Raw genomic sequence first — 18340 nt, 5'->3', positions numbered from 1 at the left:
TTCGTTTGGAGAGCAGTTGGCTACCAAAGCACAGAAGGGATAAGTGTAAACAGTAGTTTTGTCTATTGTGCTGTACTGTGCTAGTAAATAATTGAGAGCAATTACCAGTTGAGAATTGGGATCTAAATTCAACAACATGTGGTAGCATCTAGTCACATATTCTGTCAGTCATGCTACAAGTAGAAACAATAAACCAGCTTCATAAAACAAAACATTAAATATTGCTCCTTGTTTGCATAAGATTAAAAAATGAGAAAACAGGCATAAATTTACATTAATGTGATCATATATCAGAGCTTGCCAGGGATCACAGAGTGTCACACATCTAAAAAACAGATTATTTTAACCAGTTTCAAGTTTATTGTGGTTAGTTGCCATGAGCTTGTAATGGAAGATATAATTTATTTTATTGTCTTATTAGATTGATGTTCCAGAAGAAGCCAACAAGAAAAAAATACCCTCTTCATCACGATGTATCAAGTGAGTCAGATGAATCTTATTTGCTTTCTCATGTTGATTTACAAGGAATGAAAAAGAAATATTAACTTTGAAACAGGGGCTCTCTGCACTGAGGTTAATAGGGTTAACAATTTATTCACCAAAATACATTGTAAAAATTAGATTATATGTTTTAAAAATCTGAATGTTTATGATGTTTTATAAAGACTCATATTTAGTTTTAAAAAGCCTAAAACCATCCTTTCACGAAAACTGGTTCCAGAAACCATGAACCAATCTAATTAACTTCAGCAGCACTGTACACCTCTCTTTGCTCCTGACCTTGCTGCTTTCTTCCATTGTCCTCACAAAATGGAACATGCTAGGGCTCCTACTCATGGGAAGGAACAAGATACAAAGGAACAGAACATAGAGGTGCTTTAGGCAGAGGAATCTGTCTGTCCCTAAGGTGTGCGGATGTATGGGTAAAGTTCCCCCCAAATTATCAAATGAATTGCCAGCACTTTCATTTCTGATTTTAAAACAACTTGTACTATTTGTGGGCAAGAAATGATTTTTCATGTTACTCATTTCTCAGTGATGTTTATTGGATTTCGTAATCATTCATTCCAGGAATTAAAGCAAATTCATGCAGAGGCAGGAGCAACTAGTGTCAGTGGGATCATTCAGTTGTTCTTTAGATGAAGTTTGGTTTGTCAGGAACAAAACTTTATTTTAAAAAGTTGCTTCTGAAGCTAAGAAAGAAACAGAAAGTTCTAGCTGTGTCCTGAAAGAAACACCTTTGCAAAGATACTTGGTGGGGGACAGGGGTTGGAATCAAGCTGCTTACTTTGTTTGTGTGCTATGAATATATAGAAAGAATTAAAGCCTCTTACTGCTTTTTTCCAGCATGGCATTTCTGATTAACCAAAAATTTTCTTAGGTTAATTTCATAAATTTAGTTTATTAGGTTCTTAAATAATGAAATCAATTTAAGTCAGGGGGAAAAAGAATTAGGATTTTTTTCAGTGCTGTACCAAAGTATATAAAATTTATCAGATGCATTGAAGTTTCTTTCTTTGATAGATAAGCTTTTTCCCTATAAGATTAAAGGGATGGATTTTACAGAATAAAGTATTTTAAAGTAGATAAAAACTAGCTTCTTCCTATGAAACCTCCATGTATTTGGGACAAATACACAGCACTCACCCCCACCCATGTTTGAGTGCATCTAAATGGGATGCTAGCTCAAAAAATAATCAAACTCTTAACAAAAGTGTATCAGGACACTTGCTTGGATATAGGCAAAGATATGAAATTGGACAGGTGACTGAGAAACAAGGGGGTTTATTGTTGCTTGGAAGGGAAATGGGGTCTTTTGCAAAATACTGTAACAGCCAGCAGTTGGGATGCAGAAATTGCATCTGGCTTCTCCAGACTCTGTACTCATTCTGTTCAGAAAGCAGAGATTAGAACCAGGGCAGGCCCCCAATTTTCCACCTGTCCTATCTTCAGTGCATTTTTAATCATTTTAATTAAAATATCAATCCATATATTGCACACAATGCTGTCTTATTAAGTAGACAGTAATAATAAAGAAGCAAAATAATTTTCTCTTTTGTTTGTGCAGAGGTCCAAGGTGTGTAGCACGATTTGAATACATTGGAGATCAGAAAGATGAGCTCAGTTTTTCAGAAGGTGAAACTATTATCCTGAAAGAATATGTAAATGAAGAGTGGGCCAAAGGAGAGCTCAGAGGCGCGTCTGGAATTTTCCCCTTGAACTTTGTGGAAGTAATTGAAGACCTACCTGGAACAGGTATGAATATGTTTGCAAAAGTCTTCAAGAGCATGGTTTTATACTTAATGCAAATAGGCAGCATATAGGAGAAAATTCCAAAAGGACAGTGATTGCAGAAAAGAGGTAAAAAGAGAGGGAAGACTGATAAAAAACCCGTCAAAATTAACAGTAGGACTTCTTAAGAAGCTGTTCTTAATAATTACTTCAAATAACTAAAATCTCTGTCATTAGTAACATTCTGAATAGACACTGCTTCTGTTCTTAAGTTGTGCTTTACTTACATAGGTACAGAAACAGCACTGAAGAATAAGGTGGAGGTTTTGTCTTCCCTTCCTCAGGTAATAAAACTGTATAGGTGAGGGCCAGACTTTATGTATAGATTTACAGAGACTCTATTATAATGTGGGAGTAACTGCAGAATGTGACACCACTCCCACAACACACAATGCTGCATTGTCACACCTCAGTTCTGACACAAGGCCTAAGCTGATTGAATTCAGAGCTTCTGACAAATTAACATTGGTAAATTTTTATCCTTTGTGCTGAAGGAAATTCTTGTTAGCTCTATTTTAAGTATTGCTGCAGTGATCTAATTTTGAATGTATTAATCCTTTCCCCTGCCACCAGAGATAAAAAGGAATGTGGCTGAGCCTAGATGAAATTCTGTGGTGTTAATTGCTCAAATGGAATTCTGGTCTACATCTGCAGCAGCACTTTTGTATTGGGAGGGTGTCAGGACAGCCATGTGCTGTACAGCTGCTTTCAGCAGCATCCATCAGTTTTTTGGGCTCCATTCACACTTCTAAAATTAATGCAGCTCTTCTGTTAACTTGAACAGAGCAACAGACGCTCACTGGAGTGGTGTGAAGCGCTTCATGATTTTACAGCAGAAACCAAAGATGATCTGTCCTTCAGAAAGGGAGACTACATCCAAATACTGGAACAAGTCGATTTGGAGTGGTATAGAGGAAGATTGAATGGAAAGGAAGGGATTTTCCCAGCAGTTTTTGTTCAGACCTGCTCAGGTACAGTGCTCCTATAGATGGCAATTCATTATTCACTGGGTTGTGCCAGTCATGACAGCTGTGGGAGAACACAACAACATCAACAAGTCACACACCACAGGAGTCTTCAGTATTCTAAAGCTAAACTCAAGTTTTGAACCAACCACTCCAATAATGGCAATATCTCATGTTCTAGTCAGTGACATAGACTCTGGGATGTTTTCCAGTGTGGTTTGGGCACAGGCAAAACAGGGCCACTGAGCCACCTTTAAGGAGTAATTCAGGAGTATTGATGCTGCTTCATCTTAGAGCAAAAAGAGGCAAAGTCAGCATTTATTATGTATCACCATTGGGAAGTTCAAGTTAAGTGAGTTTTAAATTTAGTCTGCTTAGAAGCAGAACTGTGAGCCTGTGTAATACCATAAAATGGACTGGTGGCAGTAGAGTTTTTATTGCAGTAGGACAATGAATTCAGTACAGCAGTAGCAATAACATTTGGACAACCTGTAGCACAATACTGGGGAGGAAATAAGAGAATGACAGGAAACTTCTCCAGAAACAGAGATTTCTTTCACTCCCATGCAAGTAACTTCTTTTGTCCATGTTCTGTAGCCAAGGTAGAGCTGTCACAGCCTGGAGGAGGGAAGAAAGGAAAAGCCAAAGCTCTTTATGATTTTCATGGAGAAAATGAAGATGAGCTTTCCTTCAAAGTAAGTAACTCTCTTCGACCAATTTTCAAGAGGTCTCATGCTCCTAAGGAGTGCTAAAAAATAAGGTTCATCCCCTGTGAATGTGGGCTTTAGACAAGAAGGATGAAGTACATAGATATTAACATACATATTAATATGCATAGATATTAACACAGTTGATAAGTGGTCTCTCTAAAAAATATTTTTTCCCTTATCACTCCTGTTACCTATCAGCAAAAATCTTCATTAAAACACTGGAAGGAGCTCAGTGCAGAATTCCCGACTTCTCTGATTTAGTTACCATGACAAGATAAACAAACCTTATTTTGCAGTACATTCAGTTCCTGATTGGTTGATGGGGAGCCTCTCTCTGGACTAGAAAGAAAACTCTGAGTAGGAGGTAATGGTGAGAGTGCCAATACTACAGCAGCCAGGCCTCTGAGGGAAACCTAGTACAGCAGAATCTTGAACTGGCAACACAATTCAGAGTTGCCATGGGAACAAGGGGAAAAATTAAATACATGCTGGATGCCCAGATCATATTAAGTATGAACAAGAAACAGAGTGCCCTTGATATGCAAAGTCATGATTTAGGTAACCATGTTCTCAAAAGCAAATATCTGAGAAGCAGTAGACTTTCACAGGAGCTGCAACGCAGTATTTTCTCTTCTAAAACCAGCAAAATAGTTTCACCATTAGCAGCCTGCAATGCTGAAAGGATAGATGATCCTTTAAAGCAGAAAAGGGAAATAGAGGTACTGAAAGAAAGGCCAGTACTTCAGATGAAGGGTGTGGCATGGGACACTGAGAACAAGAACCAGGACCAAACACAGGACCTGCAATTTAAATGGCCATACTGAGCTTTTAGATTGCTTTTCCTTTTTTTTTTGGGAAAGTTTCCAAATACTAGAAAATACTGGGATTAAATGAAAAAAAAAAAAAATCTTTCCAGTGTTTTAAGAAAACAAAGCCCAGAAACACACACAAATAAGCACTAAAGCAGGGGCCCCATGAGCCAGCTCTTAACATACCTGGATAGGCAAAGTGAGAAGTTATCCAGCAGTGCTCTTCTGTCCCTCCAAAGGTGGTGATTTCTCAGCATGGACAAGTATTTAGCCTAAGAGAAGCTTCAGCAGATGTAACCAACAGAAGAGACTGGCCACATCTTACCCTCTTCTCTTTGATTGATACTGTTTCTAAAGAGGATCAGCTCTGCATGCATTAACATTGCTCAGTAAAGCTGCACAGTAAGCTGTACTGACTCACAGTGCTCCTTCTCTTACAGGCAGGTGACATGATAACAGAGCTGGAATCTGTAGACGAGGACTGGATGAGTGGAGAGATACTAGGAAAGTCTGGGATATTTCCCAGGAACTTTGTTCAGATTTTAAAAACACCATGAAGTGTTGCCTTCCTACTACTCCCTGCATGTGGGAGAGAATGTTTTCTACCCTAAAGGCACAGCAAAGACATCAACGAGTGTTGATTATCAATGTTTTGCACTACTTTTTCTAGACAGTCATAGTAGTATCTTGAAGTCAGATAAGAAAATTTGAGTCTTTTGTGACAGTGTATGTTATCATGTTTCATGAATGCTCAGAGAGCAAAACAAGCAGGCTTTTTAGCCATTTCCAACTAGGGAAATACTGTGGTGCAACACCATTTTAACTTATATAGCATTCTAGTATGTTTACTCTCTGGTATTATATTTACCATGCACAAAGTCTGCATAACATAAGCTGCTTTGGCCTTCTTTGAACTTCTTAAGATCCAAATTTAAAAATTGTTTTAATATATAATTACAGCACTCAGTATGTAGATGAAGTTTGATATTCAGGTTTCATTACTGCTTGAGTTCCACATTAGCAGTAGAATCCACTTGTTTTATGACTTAGAGGATAAGAAAAATAACTGGTATTTCATAGTAGAAAGGTATCAAATCTAATTCTGGTAAGAGGGGAAATGGAGAAATAAATCCTTGTGTAGTATCCTTCTATTCTCAGCCCAGGCTGCTCATACAGCAAAATCACAAAAGTAAAATTTTTAAGTATTTTGCCTCTTAATGAATTCTGTTTAAATCAGTATGAATCATCTTAGACTTCCTCGCTTTCCCTAAAATACTTTGCAAGTACAGGTTTAGTTTTTTCCTACTGCCCACTGTTCTTTGAGCACCATCATACCCTTCTTTCCCAGCTGAAGTTAGCGACAGACAGTGTCTATGGAGCTCTCTCAGATCCCAGCCATGGAGGAGCTGCACTATTCCAACTATTTGCCCCTCCACTCCCCTCATGGAAGTGGAAAGCCAGTGTTCACCCAGTCTGCATTTTATTTGTCACTCAAGCACTGGAACATACTTCAGTAACACTATTCCTATCCTTAACATGAAGGATATTATAGAGCCTTGGGTTTAGTTTTCAGCAGACATGGGATTAGTTTCCAGTTTGTTGCCACATACCAAATACACTGAGCATCCTTACAAATGGTCTGTGGAGGCCTTAAGGAAAACATGTCTGGCAAGAGGTTACTCCAAACAGCTCTCACCAAGGCACTTGGTACAGAGCAGCAGTGTAGCTGGACTGACCAACTAAGAGGGATGTGATTGAGGTAGTTTCACATTATAGGAACTTCTGGTAGTCAATTCCTTTTTGTAACAGCAAGGAATGGGCATCCAGTCCCAGTGGCAGACTGGAGCTCACCGGGAGCAAGCCTGAGGGCCTCAGCACCATTCACCCAGCAGTCACTGCCAGGCCACAGAACTTGCACAGGACAGACACAGCCCCTCTTTGTGTTCTGCTCTGTTTAAACTACACCAGTACCCCTTCACACAACCGGGGGATGATAATCACACAAAGTTTTAATGAGCTGAGGAGCTGGACTTCTACTTCCAATAGGGACTAACATAAGCAAAATACTGTTATGTGCTGTTCTAGAAGGTTGGAAATGCAACAATGGCTAGAGCTGTTACTCAGCAGCCCCAGCAAGCCTGTCCAGAACTCCTCTGGAATAATCACGTGGCAGTCAACAGCCAAGGACAATCCTTCTCACTCTCCCAAGTTTTCCTGTTAGGAGATTCTAAAGATTCTTGTTTATTCCAAAAAAACAGTTATGTCCTAAAGAAATCCAAGGAATTTCCAGGTCCTTCAAAGACACACCACACCACTGTGGTGGCAGATGAGGCTGAAGTGTATGATGTTTACTTACTGTTTGTCTGGCAGTTTTCTAAGGTTTTGATACAAGTCTCAAAAGTAGAATTGATTTTTTTAATATTTTAATTTCCTTTTTCCCATTTTATAACTGTGTCTTAACCAGTTGTTTTTGTAACTTCACTGAATGTTTAAAGTCAGTGCCTGTTCATTGCCAAGACCACTCTGCTGTATGTAATCTCCTCCTCCCCGTGGGGCAGGGCGGGAGGAGCAGCAAGGCCTTTTACTCAGAGCACCGAGTGCCATCTAAGGGCTGCTCGCGTGGCTGCAGGCAGCTGAAACGGCGTCCGTGTGAACGCTGAAGCAAGGGAGATGCTCGGCTTGTACAGGGCAGGATTCTCCCAAGACAATGCCCAACACCACTGTAAGACTGCATACAGATCACAACAGAAGATTCATTCCTAAGGTGTACAAAAAAGCCGAGACTGAGGTGGAGTGCAAATCTTAACTGCAATGTAGTAGCAAATTCCAGCTGTAACCTTGAAATCCAGCTAGATCTCCAGGCATCAGAATAAAAGCCTCACTTACCAAAATATTTTGTTTGACCCATCCTCTAGAATTATCTTCAGGAAGATATCTTTGTTCTGTGTACAATGAACAGTGTCCTAAATAAACCTTTGTTAAGTCCAGTAAGTTTGTTATGGTACCTCTGTAAATTAAGAATGTATTTAACCAATAAAATTTTTATAATTAAGTCCTGATGGCATTTTAATTGTCTTATGCTGTGGAAAGCAGAGCTTTCCACTTAACAGTTTGAGAGATCTCATTCTGCAAAGTAACACCCCACCCCCAGACAAGTAGTCCAAACCCCTCAGAGAATGTGGATGATTTTAACAGGTTATCCAAGCCTTTGCACTTGGGTATGCCTCACACTCACCACCTACAGAACTATCACATTCTTCTACCTTCTACCACAGGGGATCACACATACTGTGTTTCTCACTGTGAGAACATTGTGAAGATGACACAGGCTGATCCTGCACATAATTTAGGTGTGCTCTGCTGAATGCTGCTTTCATACTCCATGATTTTTCAGCTGGTGTTTGATGAGAGAATACAGAGGATGACTCACAGTATTTTCCTTCCTGCTTTTACCCCACGTGAAATCACATTACAAACCCTACATTACCCAGAATACCTGCATGGCAATGCACTCTTCCTAACAATACATTTAAAAGCATGAAAAATCCCAAGTTCTTATTCTTTCCCCCAGTACTCTTGGACTAACCTTTTGGCAACTGTCCTTAGATATGCAAGTAACAAATAAAAGCTATGGTTTCAAAAACGTGGCTGTCTGGGATTTCTGGAGGCAGGTGACACCTACCTGCCTCAGCAGTACAGATGGAAACAGCAAAGCAGTAAGATTCCTTCCCCCGTTCCAGGGTTCTGAGTGTTGAGCACTCACTGCTCTTCCTTCCAGTACACAAAGTAGAAAAACCAGAACATATTAAAACTGTAACTTGGAACCACAAGACAAAGTCACATCACCTGCAGCGTTCTGAAGTAAGTTCAAAAGCATTCTTATTTTGCCTAGGAAAATGTGAAAATCCCTGGCAGGGAACAGTGCAGCCTTCATGGGTAGCAGAGCCCCTCTCCTTTTCTCCAGTAGCTTTGCTGGAACAGTAACATTTTCACTATTTTCCTTTATTTCTTGTCCTAAGCTCTGTGACAACCAATTGCAAGAGCCACTAATCTCAGTGAATTCCAGCTTTTGCTCTCAGGTTTTAAATCACTAACTTACCAACAATTTAACAGGACTAAGCTTAGGTTTGTTGGCCTAAACACATTGATAGTGCACAAAACTCCTTGTAGCCAGAAAAAACCAGTCTTTCACTTACAAGCCAACATAAGTTGAACAAGAATCAAAAATGCTGTTAGATAATGGAAAACAAAATTACTCAGCAAAACATTTAAGTGCTTTGTTTTCAGAACACACACCATTGCCTCTTTACAGAATCTTTTCCCCTGAAGTTCCACAGGTTTTCCATTACAGTCATCCCTCAGTTCTGACAGGTTAAAATCCAACACTCAAGTTCACTGCTCAAGCACATACTGGATTTCTGTAATGCTCAATTAACACTGCTTCCATCATCATAGTTACAACCTTAACACCTTCAAACACCTTCTGACCACCACAGACCACACCTATCCCAGGAGTGGCTGTATTAAATTACCAAGAAATTTAAACATATGCACATTACTCTGAAGCAAGTAATCTGGATAAAACTGTAAGACTTCCCAATAGTACCAAATTCTGACACAGGTTTCCCAGTGCAATTTCTGCCTTCCCTGTACTCTGTAAAGCACCTCTCACCAATACAACCTCTTCACACATACACAAGGTTTTTTTGGTGAGGACTAAAATTACTGGTTAAAACCAACATAAAGAATCCACAGAAAGGACAACCCACCTTCTTCCACCCATCTCTACAACACAACTGGAGAAGTACATGAGTACTTCTTTTAATTTTTTTTTAAACCAAGGCCATAGGTTTACCTCATTAAAAGCTCATCCACACATCCAGTACCAATATTGTCCAGGAGCAATACAGGCAACCAACCAAGCATTAGTTCTGTATATTAAAACCTTTTATTTTCCACCAATTTTTAGTTTCACACAGACTCTTGCACGGGCGGCTCATATCCATCAGCTCGCTCTACCTTGGTGCCAGCCTCATCCCCAGAGGGCTTTCCAGCACCACCACCTTCACCATGCAGCTCCATCAGCTTGCCCACTAAAAAGAAGCAGTGACAGAAACAGTGAGAGATGGACCTGTTTGAACAGTTCTAAATTACTCCATTACTCAACACACACAAATGAAACCGCCAGAACATTTTCTGTCGCTAGGACTAAGTCCATTGCAGACAGCTCATGCACAGAGATGCTGCTGCAGTGACAGACAGACACATCAAGCAGTGAAATAAGGCTATGTAATGAAACTGCAAATGACATCTTTTCCTAAAAGGATCTGGACTCAAGCACCTACTGCTGCATTACACGGGAATGTCAGAAATTGGGGAAATGGAATCATTCCACATCATCTGGGACCGAAACATTTTGTCATCATTCATTCCCAAAGCAAAGCTTCTAGAGATTCAGCAGCACTTCCAGGTGAGACTGCAAGAAGCTCCAAACTGGATGCTCACTGCTTGGCTTTCTATCCTGGAAACCACACATGGGGACAAGGACACCCCCTCCCTTCTACAACTACTACAGCTCATTGAAGCAGTAATATCTTTATTCAAAAGCAAACACATGTAAATTCCCTCCTTTCCACACCCTCCCCCAAATGTCTGCAGGAACAGACTTACATTCAAACTTGGGCTTCTTGAGCATCTTCACCTTGCGCACATAGACATCGTGCAGAGGGTAAATGGACTGACAGGCCTTCTCGATGTCCTTGCCAATGCTGTCTGGGATCCTGAGGAATCACAGAGCACCACAATGCTAAAAACTCTGCCTGCTTCTGCAGCAGCAACACAGGCTTAAAAAAAATCCTTAATACAAAATATTCTACAAGTCTGTATCATCACTTTGACAATTTTCTTCAAGTACATTTAGAGTCTAAGACACCTCCCTTGCAACATTAGAAGGGACATAGTGCAAGTGTGCTCAATTTGAGAGCAAATCTGCAAACTTCTGGAAGCAATCAACACACTGAGAAACTCTTCTATCAGAAGAGCTCAGAGCATTCACAGTCCCAGTAGATCAGAATTACAACTTTAGTCTGTAGAAATGTGAACCACAAATCTTCTGGAAAGTGATTTTAATTTATGCAAACGTGACAGTGGATTCAGGTCAGACAGGATGCAGAGACTGACAGAAGCCATTTGCAGAAAAGGGTGATTGGCTTTTCCACATGAGGGGCTCCTTGCCTGGTCCCTGACCAACAGCTTGGGATGCACCAGCACTCCCCAGGCACTCAGCAACAACCAACTCCCAAACAAGGATTTAAACTGTAGGGGAGAAAAAAGAACAGGACCAAAGCTTACAGCTTATTGACAACTTCCTTCAGGTCATTGGTCTGCACCTCCCGGGTCATGATCTCCATCATTTTCTTGCGGATCTGCCGGACCTGCTGGTGCTGGGCATAGGAGGTCTTGCGGATTTGGTTATTGCGCTTCTTGGTGAAGCCCACGCAGAAGAGGCGCAGCAGGTACCCATCCGTAGTCTTGACGTCCACGTGGGCTTCAATCATGGTCTGGAAGAGGAAGCACTGAAGGTTTAGCACCCCTGCAGCACAGGCTGCCCAGCCCCACACACCCCACGCTCTTCCCTGCCTCCCTGGGGCACCAGCAGCGATGCAGACCTTGTTTCTCACACACCTGCCATTTTTTCACCATGGAGCACATTTTGTCCCTTGTGAGGTCCATCCCATGGAAGTTGGTCAGACAATTCTTGCCCTGAACGTCCTCAGTGATCAGTTTGAATTTGCGGAAGGCAACCTCATCATTCTGCAGATCAGCCAGGCTCACCTCAAACACGCGGCCCTTCAGCCCGTCAGAGGCAATTTCTGTGAGGTGGAACAGAATAAAGCACCTTAGATTAACATTAGAAGTACATCCTTCAAATCAGGCACTGAATTCCCTCTGGAATCCTGTTCTCTGATGTTTTCTAATGGCGATCACAGAGCCAGCAAGGTTAGTAATTTCTCCCTTTGGGAGGAATCTTTTCAAGGCAATAGTACCAGGTGTGGGATATGAACAGCAGCACACAGCAGATCCCACCACGTGTAATAATTTGATTTGTTTCAAGCATAAAGGGGCTACAGAGTATTTGGAAATTATGAACAGTAATGAGAAAACCAAACATAAAAAGCCACAAGCGCTCAGCAGAGATGAAGCAGCAATGAACAGCCCGGTACAAAAATTTCATAGCTCCTCTTCCAACGAGGAACCATTTTAACAACACTGGCTGGTTTACACTTCGTTTGGCAGTGACCCTCATTTTATTTGTTTCACTTTACAGCTCAAAGTAACAATCAAAATCCTAACTTTGACTGCAGCCAGCAGAGTATCATAAAGCTATTTAGCCATTCTGCAAGGCTAAGCTTCCAAAAACAGGGTTACCTCTATCCAGACACCTCTGCGTTCCTAACAGAGGCCTCGTCTTCCTAAGGTGTGCCAGATGATATAAAACCGAATTTACCCCCCAGTGATACATCAGTGCTCACAATAAGTCAGCAATTCTGGCTCTAATCTTTACCCAAAACCTTTAAATTCAGGTATTTCAGTATCTTCATGTGCTGGTCGTTAAAATCCTATTAGGACTAAAGTCTCCTGTGGCACTGTCCCACATCGTCCCCGGTGACAATCAGAACTAGTGCTTACTTCTCGAACTTTTCCCAACTTTCCAGGTTACCACATGAGGAGCTCATTAGAAACCTCAGGCCCTTCCTTCCATGTCCTGGCATTCTTGTACAAACAAGAGCCCAGTGTACGAACTTCTTGCAGCTAAGCTCATTTATTCAAACAATTCGGTCAACTCGAAAAAAAATCCACTCAAATCACCCAACTATTTTAGCTTCCAAGCTCGTAACAATACAAGCGAAACCCATTTTTCATCAGTCTTTTATCCAAGAAGTTCTTTAACCGCTCGGAGCCAGCACATGGAGCAAGCACAATCCCCTGTACTGCACCAACCCCAAATACTCACTAGTTCCTTGAGTCCTGGTGACAAGCGTCTTCCCGATGTTCCGGATATTGAACATCGCCGGTGCTTTGACATCGTACCAGTCCTTCTTGGAGAAAGGGTCGACCCTTAAATCAAACGAAGAAGGTTTTTTAGCCGATGTTCTCAGGCCGCACCGGGCTGCAGTAAGACCTTCCTCCCCGACTGCCCGCCGCTGCTCCCGCCTCGCCGGGCCCACGCCCGCCCGCCTGACGCCATGACAGCATCGGCCCGGCTCCGGCCGGGCCGCCGCCGCCATCCGCCCCGCATCCCCGCCATCCCGCCGCCGCGGCGCCCCGCCCGGCGCCCCTGGGCACTGCCCGCCCTCGCCCCGGCGGCCCTCACACTTTCTTCTTGGCGCCCTTCTTGCCGCCCTTGGTGAGGCGCTTGTTCTTCCCGACCGCCATGGTCCGGCCCGCGCCGCGGAAAGGGCGGGGCGCGCGCGCTCCCGCGAGATTATACGAGAGCGGCGCTCGCGCGAGACCTGGGAGAACGGGGCCGCCTCCAGCACCGGGGGTGGCCCGCGCGGGACGTACCACGGCGGGACGGAACCAACGGCGCGGGGGGGGCGGGGGGAGCCTCGGCACAGCCTGTGCCCGTGAGCGCCCCCGCCTGGAGCCCTGCGCAACGCCCGGCCCGGCACTCCCGGTCCCCGCGGAGCGCCCGGCCCCGCACTCCCGATCCCTGCTCCCCGAAAGTGGGGCCGCTGTGCGGACGGGCAGAGCCACAGGGACGGGGTTCGCTGCACTGACTGTACCCCGGTGAAAGGCAGGTGCCACCTCCTGCCCAGTCTGGTGTCCTCAAGCTGAATGATCTGTCCCCAGGCTGAATCTCGTCACCTTTTGTAAACGTAACTGATGTCGTCCGGTATTTTCTACGGTGGAAGTTGCTTAATGAAGAACTTTGTATTTCAAGTATCGCATACAGAGTATGCGTCATACAAATAAATATACATCGATAGACGAGAAATATGCTTTAGAGAGGAGGGCTCATGTAAACTTTACTGTATAAAAGATGTTACTTTTTACCCCATGGTGTGTTTGGTCTGTCAAACCTCCACCTTGCACCCCCTGCAGAATAAATAATATCTCCTTTCTAAACTAGACTCTGTTCCTAAAACCGGTAGCTTTCCCAGGCCTTGGGGCACAAGGGGACAACCAGAAGTTGTTGGTCTGGGCTGCCCCAAATGCCCCGGCCGAGGGCTCCTCTCTGCACCGCACAGGGCAGGAGGAGGCTCTGCTCAGCCCTCCGGAATGGGCAGGGATGGCACATGGAGAAGCCATGCCCAGGATAGTGCCAGGCAGCTGGGGCCCCCCTGGACAAGGGGTGACCACAGGCTGTGGCTCACCCATGAGCCTCACAGCAGCCTCTGGCAAGGACATGCCTGAGGCTGTGCCGGGTAGGATGGGATCCAGCACAGGTACCTGCACCATGCCTGCTGCCAAGCATCCAGGCTTGTTCCTCCTTCTGTGGGCACCATCCCTTTTCCACCCACACCAGGACAGTGGAAAGCAGAGTGTGTCTGAGGGGTCATGGTGAGAATCCCCATCCTGCTTCCACGCCCAGGAGCAGGGTATTGACAGTCAGCAGGGGGCTGTGCTGACCTTTCATGTCTGCGAGGTTTTGGCCAGGTGCCTGAACTGTTCCCACTGTAGGGACTGTGTACCTTTGAGGAGGATTTCTTCAGAGGCTGTAGAAATGCCACCAGAGCCCAGGGCAGGACCCTCTGCACCTTCACTGTGGCCAGTCTTGGAAGTGTTACAGCTCTTTTGGGACAGGTGCTGCCCAGGACCTCATTCTCTTTTTGCCACTTCCCATCAGAGACTTTCTGATCTCTTGGGAGAGGAGGATGAAGACCACTTGTGACAGGTGACAGCCTCTCGTGGGCACTACATGCCTCTCCCCCTGGAGGGGACACGCTTTCCTTGGGGCTCCATTACGATGGTCAAGGGAAAGGAATGTTTGGTGGGCTCAGGCTGGCTCCTGGCTCCTTGCTTGTCTCTGCGTCAGTGGAGCATCTGGGACATGGGAGGTAGGAGTGAGGAAAATGCATCCTGGCACTTCCCAGGAGTATGAATTTGGCAGCAAGGGGACACAGGGAAAAAGACCACATAGGTCCCTTAGCACTGCAGAAGAGCCATAGATGTTCCACATCTTTCAAGAGTTGTAGGAACATCTGCCAGCTGTCCTAGAGATGATGTTCCCCCAGATGGTGACATCCTGCCTGCCACCAGGAAACCACAGATCTTGCCCTGCCACCAAAAGGACCCAGGTAGCCTGCCTTTCATGGGACAGGTGGCCAAGGCCAGAGTGGGCAGGGGCCACCCAAGGGGATGCACACAGACAGTCACGTGGCTCGTTAATGACTGCCTAATGACCTTGGGGGCCATGAGGGTGAGCAGGGCCTCCTGGACACCTGGCTCTCCCCAGACCTTGCTCTTTACCCTGCCCCTCCTCCTGGATCCTTGCCCATTGGGCACAGCTGGGGTCAGTATAAAAGAGGTGCAGAGGAGTGGGAGGGATACCGGAGATTCTGAGGCCATAAGGGAAACTGAGGCGCGCATACAGGTGCGGGTGAAGGGTGCATCGGGGACCAGAATGTCTGTGGGAGGGGTCTGGGAGGAACCCGAGCATCCAGTGGGGAAGGGAGGCTGTGTATGGCATCCGGGTGTGGGGGCACGGGGTGGATCTGTAGGGGAGCCAGGGGTCTGAGGAGCAGCTAGGGGGTGTTCCATGGGGGACTTCTGGGCTTGGCTTGGAGGCCATGGAGGCTTCTGGGGAGTGCATAATTTTATGGGACCTAAAATGCATTTTAGGGGACCTGTGCATCCAGGTGAATCCACAGATAGCCCAGCTGTCCAGACATGGGCCCCCAGGTATCCAGAGGGGATTTGTATGGGGCCCAGGGATCTGGGAGGGGGAATCTGTAGAATAACCAAGCGCCCAGGGTGGGATTTCCAGTCGGGGGCCCAGCGGTGCAGATGGCCCTAACCCCCCGTTCCGCAGGTGTCCATGGCGGGCTGGGTGCTGTGCATGACGCTGGTGCTGGCAGCGCTGGCAGGGGCGGCGGGCGAGACGCGCTACGAGAAGTTCCTGCGGCAGCACGTGGACAGCCCGCGGACGGCCACGCTGGCGGCGCATCGCTACTGCGAGACCATGCTGGCGCGGCGCCAGGTGACGGCCCCGGGCAGGCCCTGCAAGCCCTCCAACACCTTTGTGCACGCCCCGACCGCCGAGCTGGTGGCCGCCTGCTCCCAGGTGCCTGACCAGACGGGGTTCCAGAGCACGCCGAGGGCGCTGAGCCTGACCATGTGCCGCCTGCGCGGCGGGGACACGCGGCCGCCATGCGCCTACCGCGCCCGCCAGGCCCAGCAGCACGTGCGCGTGGCCTGCCGCGACGGGCTGCCTGTGCACCTGGCCGGCACCTACACGGCCCCGCAGTGAGGCCCAGCATGGGGGTCTCGTGGGCCCTCCGTCCCATCAGAGGCTCTGTTAGTGCTGCCCTGCAGTGAGGCCCGGCACGGCGCTCCCAGGGGCCCTCATGGATCCTCCCTCCTGTCAGGGGCTCTGTTTGTGCTGCCAATAAAGGAGGTGTCACAGGCCTGGGCTCCAGCATCAGCTTGTGGTGGGACCCTGTGATCGTACCCCCCCCGAACCGCTTGTGTGACACGAACCCTGTCCAAGCTGTCTTTGGCCCCCATGTGCCTTATAAATCCCTGGGTTTTCCCAGCCTCCTGGGTGTCCCATAGCCCCCTGGGGTGTCTCTACCCTCTCCTGTGCCCTCTCCCCTTTCTTGGGTGTCCCGCAACTCCCACAGGTGCCCCAAAACCACCACCACCCTCCCAGCCCAAGGCCCATCAATCTCCTGGATGTGCACCTAGTCCTCTCCCCAGTGTCGTGACCCTTTGGGTGTCACATTGCTTTCCTGGATAGCCCATAACTCTCAGAGAGTTTCCCAACCTCCCACGTGCCTTACGACCCCCCTGGGTACCCCAAATTTCCCCATGTCTGCCCCATAAACTGTCCCATAAGACGCCCCATCTCCCACACGCCTCTGACCCCACCTGTGACCTCTCTGGGGCTGAGGCTGCTCCCCCTGGGGGTTCCCACAGGACCAAGCCCCAGCTGGTGCCACAGAGCCCTGAGCCACCATCCCACACACACTGAACACAACACACACACACACAATGCACACGAAACCTGCACTGGGCACACAGTGTGCAGCCACACTCGCAACACAAAGCATACAACACTCACAGCCCTGCTCCTAGCACAGCACACTGCATTAGCACACACAGGACACACATACAGAAGTTGTGTCCCTGAGTCAGTGGGATTTCACAATTTCAGTTGGTGTTCATCACCTCTTGTCCTTCATTCTCCCTGTCAGTACTTAAAAGCTCCCCCTGTTTGAGCCTTCTCTTCTCCAGGCTGAACAGTCCCTGCTCTCTCCCTGCTTCTGCTCTGATCAGACATGCTCCAGTCCCTTCATCATCATCAATTCGTTGCTGTACTCTCTCCACTATGTCCCTGGCTCTCATGTACTCAGTCCACCACTGGATCCAGGACTCCAGGTGTGTCCCAGTGGTGCTGAGCAGAGGAGCAGGATCACCTCCCTGCACATGCTGGCATCACTCTGCCTAATGCAGCCCAGTAGGCTGGGGGACCCCTTTGCTCTGGTCCTGTTGCTGTGGGAGCCCTGAGAAGTCCCATGGCACTGCTGACATCCAGGAGGTGTGCTGCTACAAAAAGTCAGCCCAAATACATCCAGAAGGTGTTGCTGTGGAGGAAAAGGAGTGCAGGAAGTGGTGGTCTTCCCAATCCTTTTCCTCTCTCCCCAAGATACCTCTTGCTTATGTGCCTCAAGAAACTCAGGGGCTCCTTTCCTGAAATTCAGGTGAAAGGCATTTTGAGGGCCATCCATGGACTGGTGAGCTCCACCAGTGAGGGGAGCCCTTCTCTGTGCACTGGGAAGGAATTTCAAAGGTATTTAGAGTATTTCTGGACCAGCAACTTAGAGCAGACTCATTTCTCCACCTTGCTCACTCCTAGCCATGGGAGGAGCTGACTGGCTCAGGAGGGAATACCCAGGGTCTCTGCAAGAACAAGGGTTTGATCTCTGCTTCTTGCTACCTTGGTTCTTCAGGATTCGGAGGAGGATTCCACCTCTCCACTTGTTCTCTGGTAGCTGAGATCATCCTGGCAGTGATAGAGAAAAATATCATCACTGAGATTTACCCCCCCAAGCTTTGCACTACAGGCTCTGAAGTGCATGGGAGAGGTGGCACCCATCCTGGGGACACAGCTCTGAGCTGCAGTCCCAAATCAGCAATGCCATTTCTGGGATGCCCAGCATGCTGCAGCTACCTGAGTCTGCTGGAAAGTCTGGATGATTCCTGGCATCTCCCATTTGATGGCAGGGCAGCTCCACCACTTCAGCACATCCCATCCCATCACTGCACTGTTGGTTCACTCCTCTGCTGTGTTTTCTCCTAAGACGCAGCTGTGTTTCTTCAGCATATGTTTGTGTATGTT

The 18340-nt window shown here is 46.5% G+C and overlaps 3 protein-coding genes and 1 non-coding gene across 6 annotated transcripts in view; 2 read left to right on the top strand and 2 right to left on the bottom strand.

Moving 5' to 3' along the window:
* SH3D19 (SH3 domain containing 19) overlaps positions 1 to 7831 on the top strand; it is an 82231-nt gene extending 74400 nt beyond the window's left edge. For all 3 annotated transcript variants that reach the window (XM_071431869.1, XM_071431870.1, XM_071431871.1), the window contains 6 exons: positions 422 to 480; positions 2069 to 2256; positions 2524 to 2576; positions 3077 to 3263; positions 3855 to 3952; positions 5217 to 7831. In XM_071431869.1, the coding sequence (XP_071287970.1) occupies positions 422 to 480; positions 2069 to 2256; positions 2524 to 2576; positions 3077 to 3263; positions 3855 to 3952; positions 5217 to 5333 (702 nt within the window). In that variant the 3' untranslated portion in view covers positions 5334 to 7831. The remainder of the gene's footprint in view (positions 1 to 421; positions 481 to 2068; positions 2257 to 2523; positions 2577 to 3076; positions 3264 to 3854; positions 3953 to 5216) is intronic.
* Positions 7832 to 9705: 1874 nt separating this feature from the next.
* RPS3A (ribosomal protein S3A) lies at positions 9706 to 13310 on the bottom strand. The gene is made up of 6 exons (XM_071431872.1): positions 13151 to 13310; positions 12791 to 12894; positions 11461 to 11648; positions 11128 to 11336; positions 10447 to 10556; positions 9706 to 9869 (listed from the first exon to the last, which is right to left on the bottom strand). The coding sequence occupies exons 1-6, from the start codon at positions 13210 to 13212 to the stop codon at positions 9748 to 9750; spliced, it is 795 nt and encodes a 264-aa protein (XP_071287973.1). The 5' UTR covers positions 13213 to 13310; the 3' UTR covers positions 9706 to 9747.
* Positions 10138 to 10207, bottom strand: LOC139592663 (small nucleolar RNA SNORD73). The gene has a single exon (XR_011680083.1). It is a non-coding gene; the product is annotated as a small nucleolar RNA SNORD73 (small nucleolar RNA).
* Positions 13311 to 15817: 2507 nt separating the features above from the next.
* LOC139592608 (ribonuclease CL2-like) lies at positions 15818 to 16249 on the top strand. The gene has a single exon (XM_071432699.1). It carries the CDS (start codon positions 15818 to 15820, stop codon positions 16247 to 16249), a length of 432 nt encoding a protein of 143 aa, XP_071288800.1.
* The last annotated feature ends 2091 nt before the right edge of the window (positions 16250 to 18340 follow it).

Source organism: Agelaius tricolor, unplaced genomic scaffold (genome assembly GCF_023055355.1).
Source record: "Agelaius tricolor isolate 1412-34295 unplaced genomic scaffold, bAgeTri1.0.p SCAF_8, whole genome shotgun sequence".
Classification (NCBI taxonomy): Eukaryota; Metazoa; Chordata; class Aves; order Passeriformes; family Icteridae; genus Agelaius; species Agelaius tricolor.
Note: the sequence above shows the minus strand (reverse complement) of the source record. Positions and strands in the feature narration are given on the sequence as shown.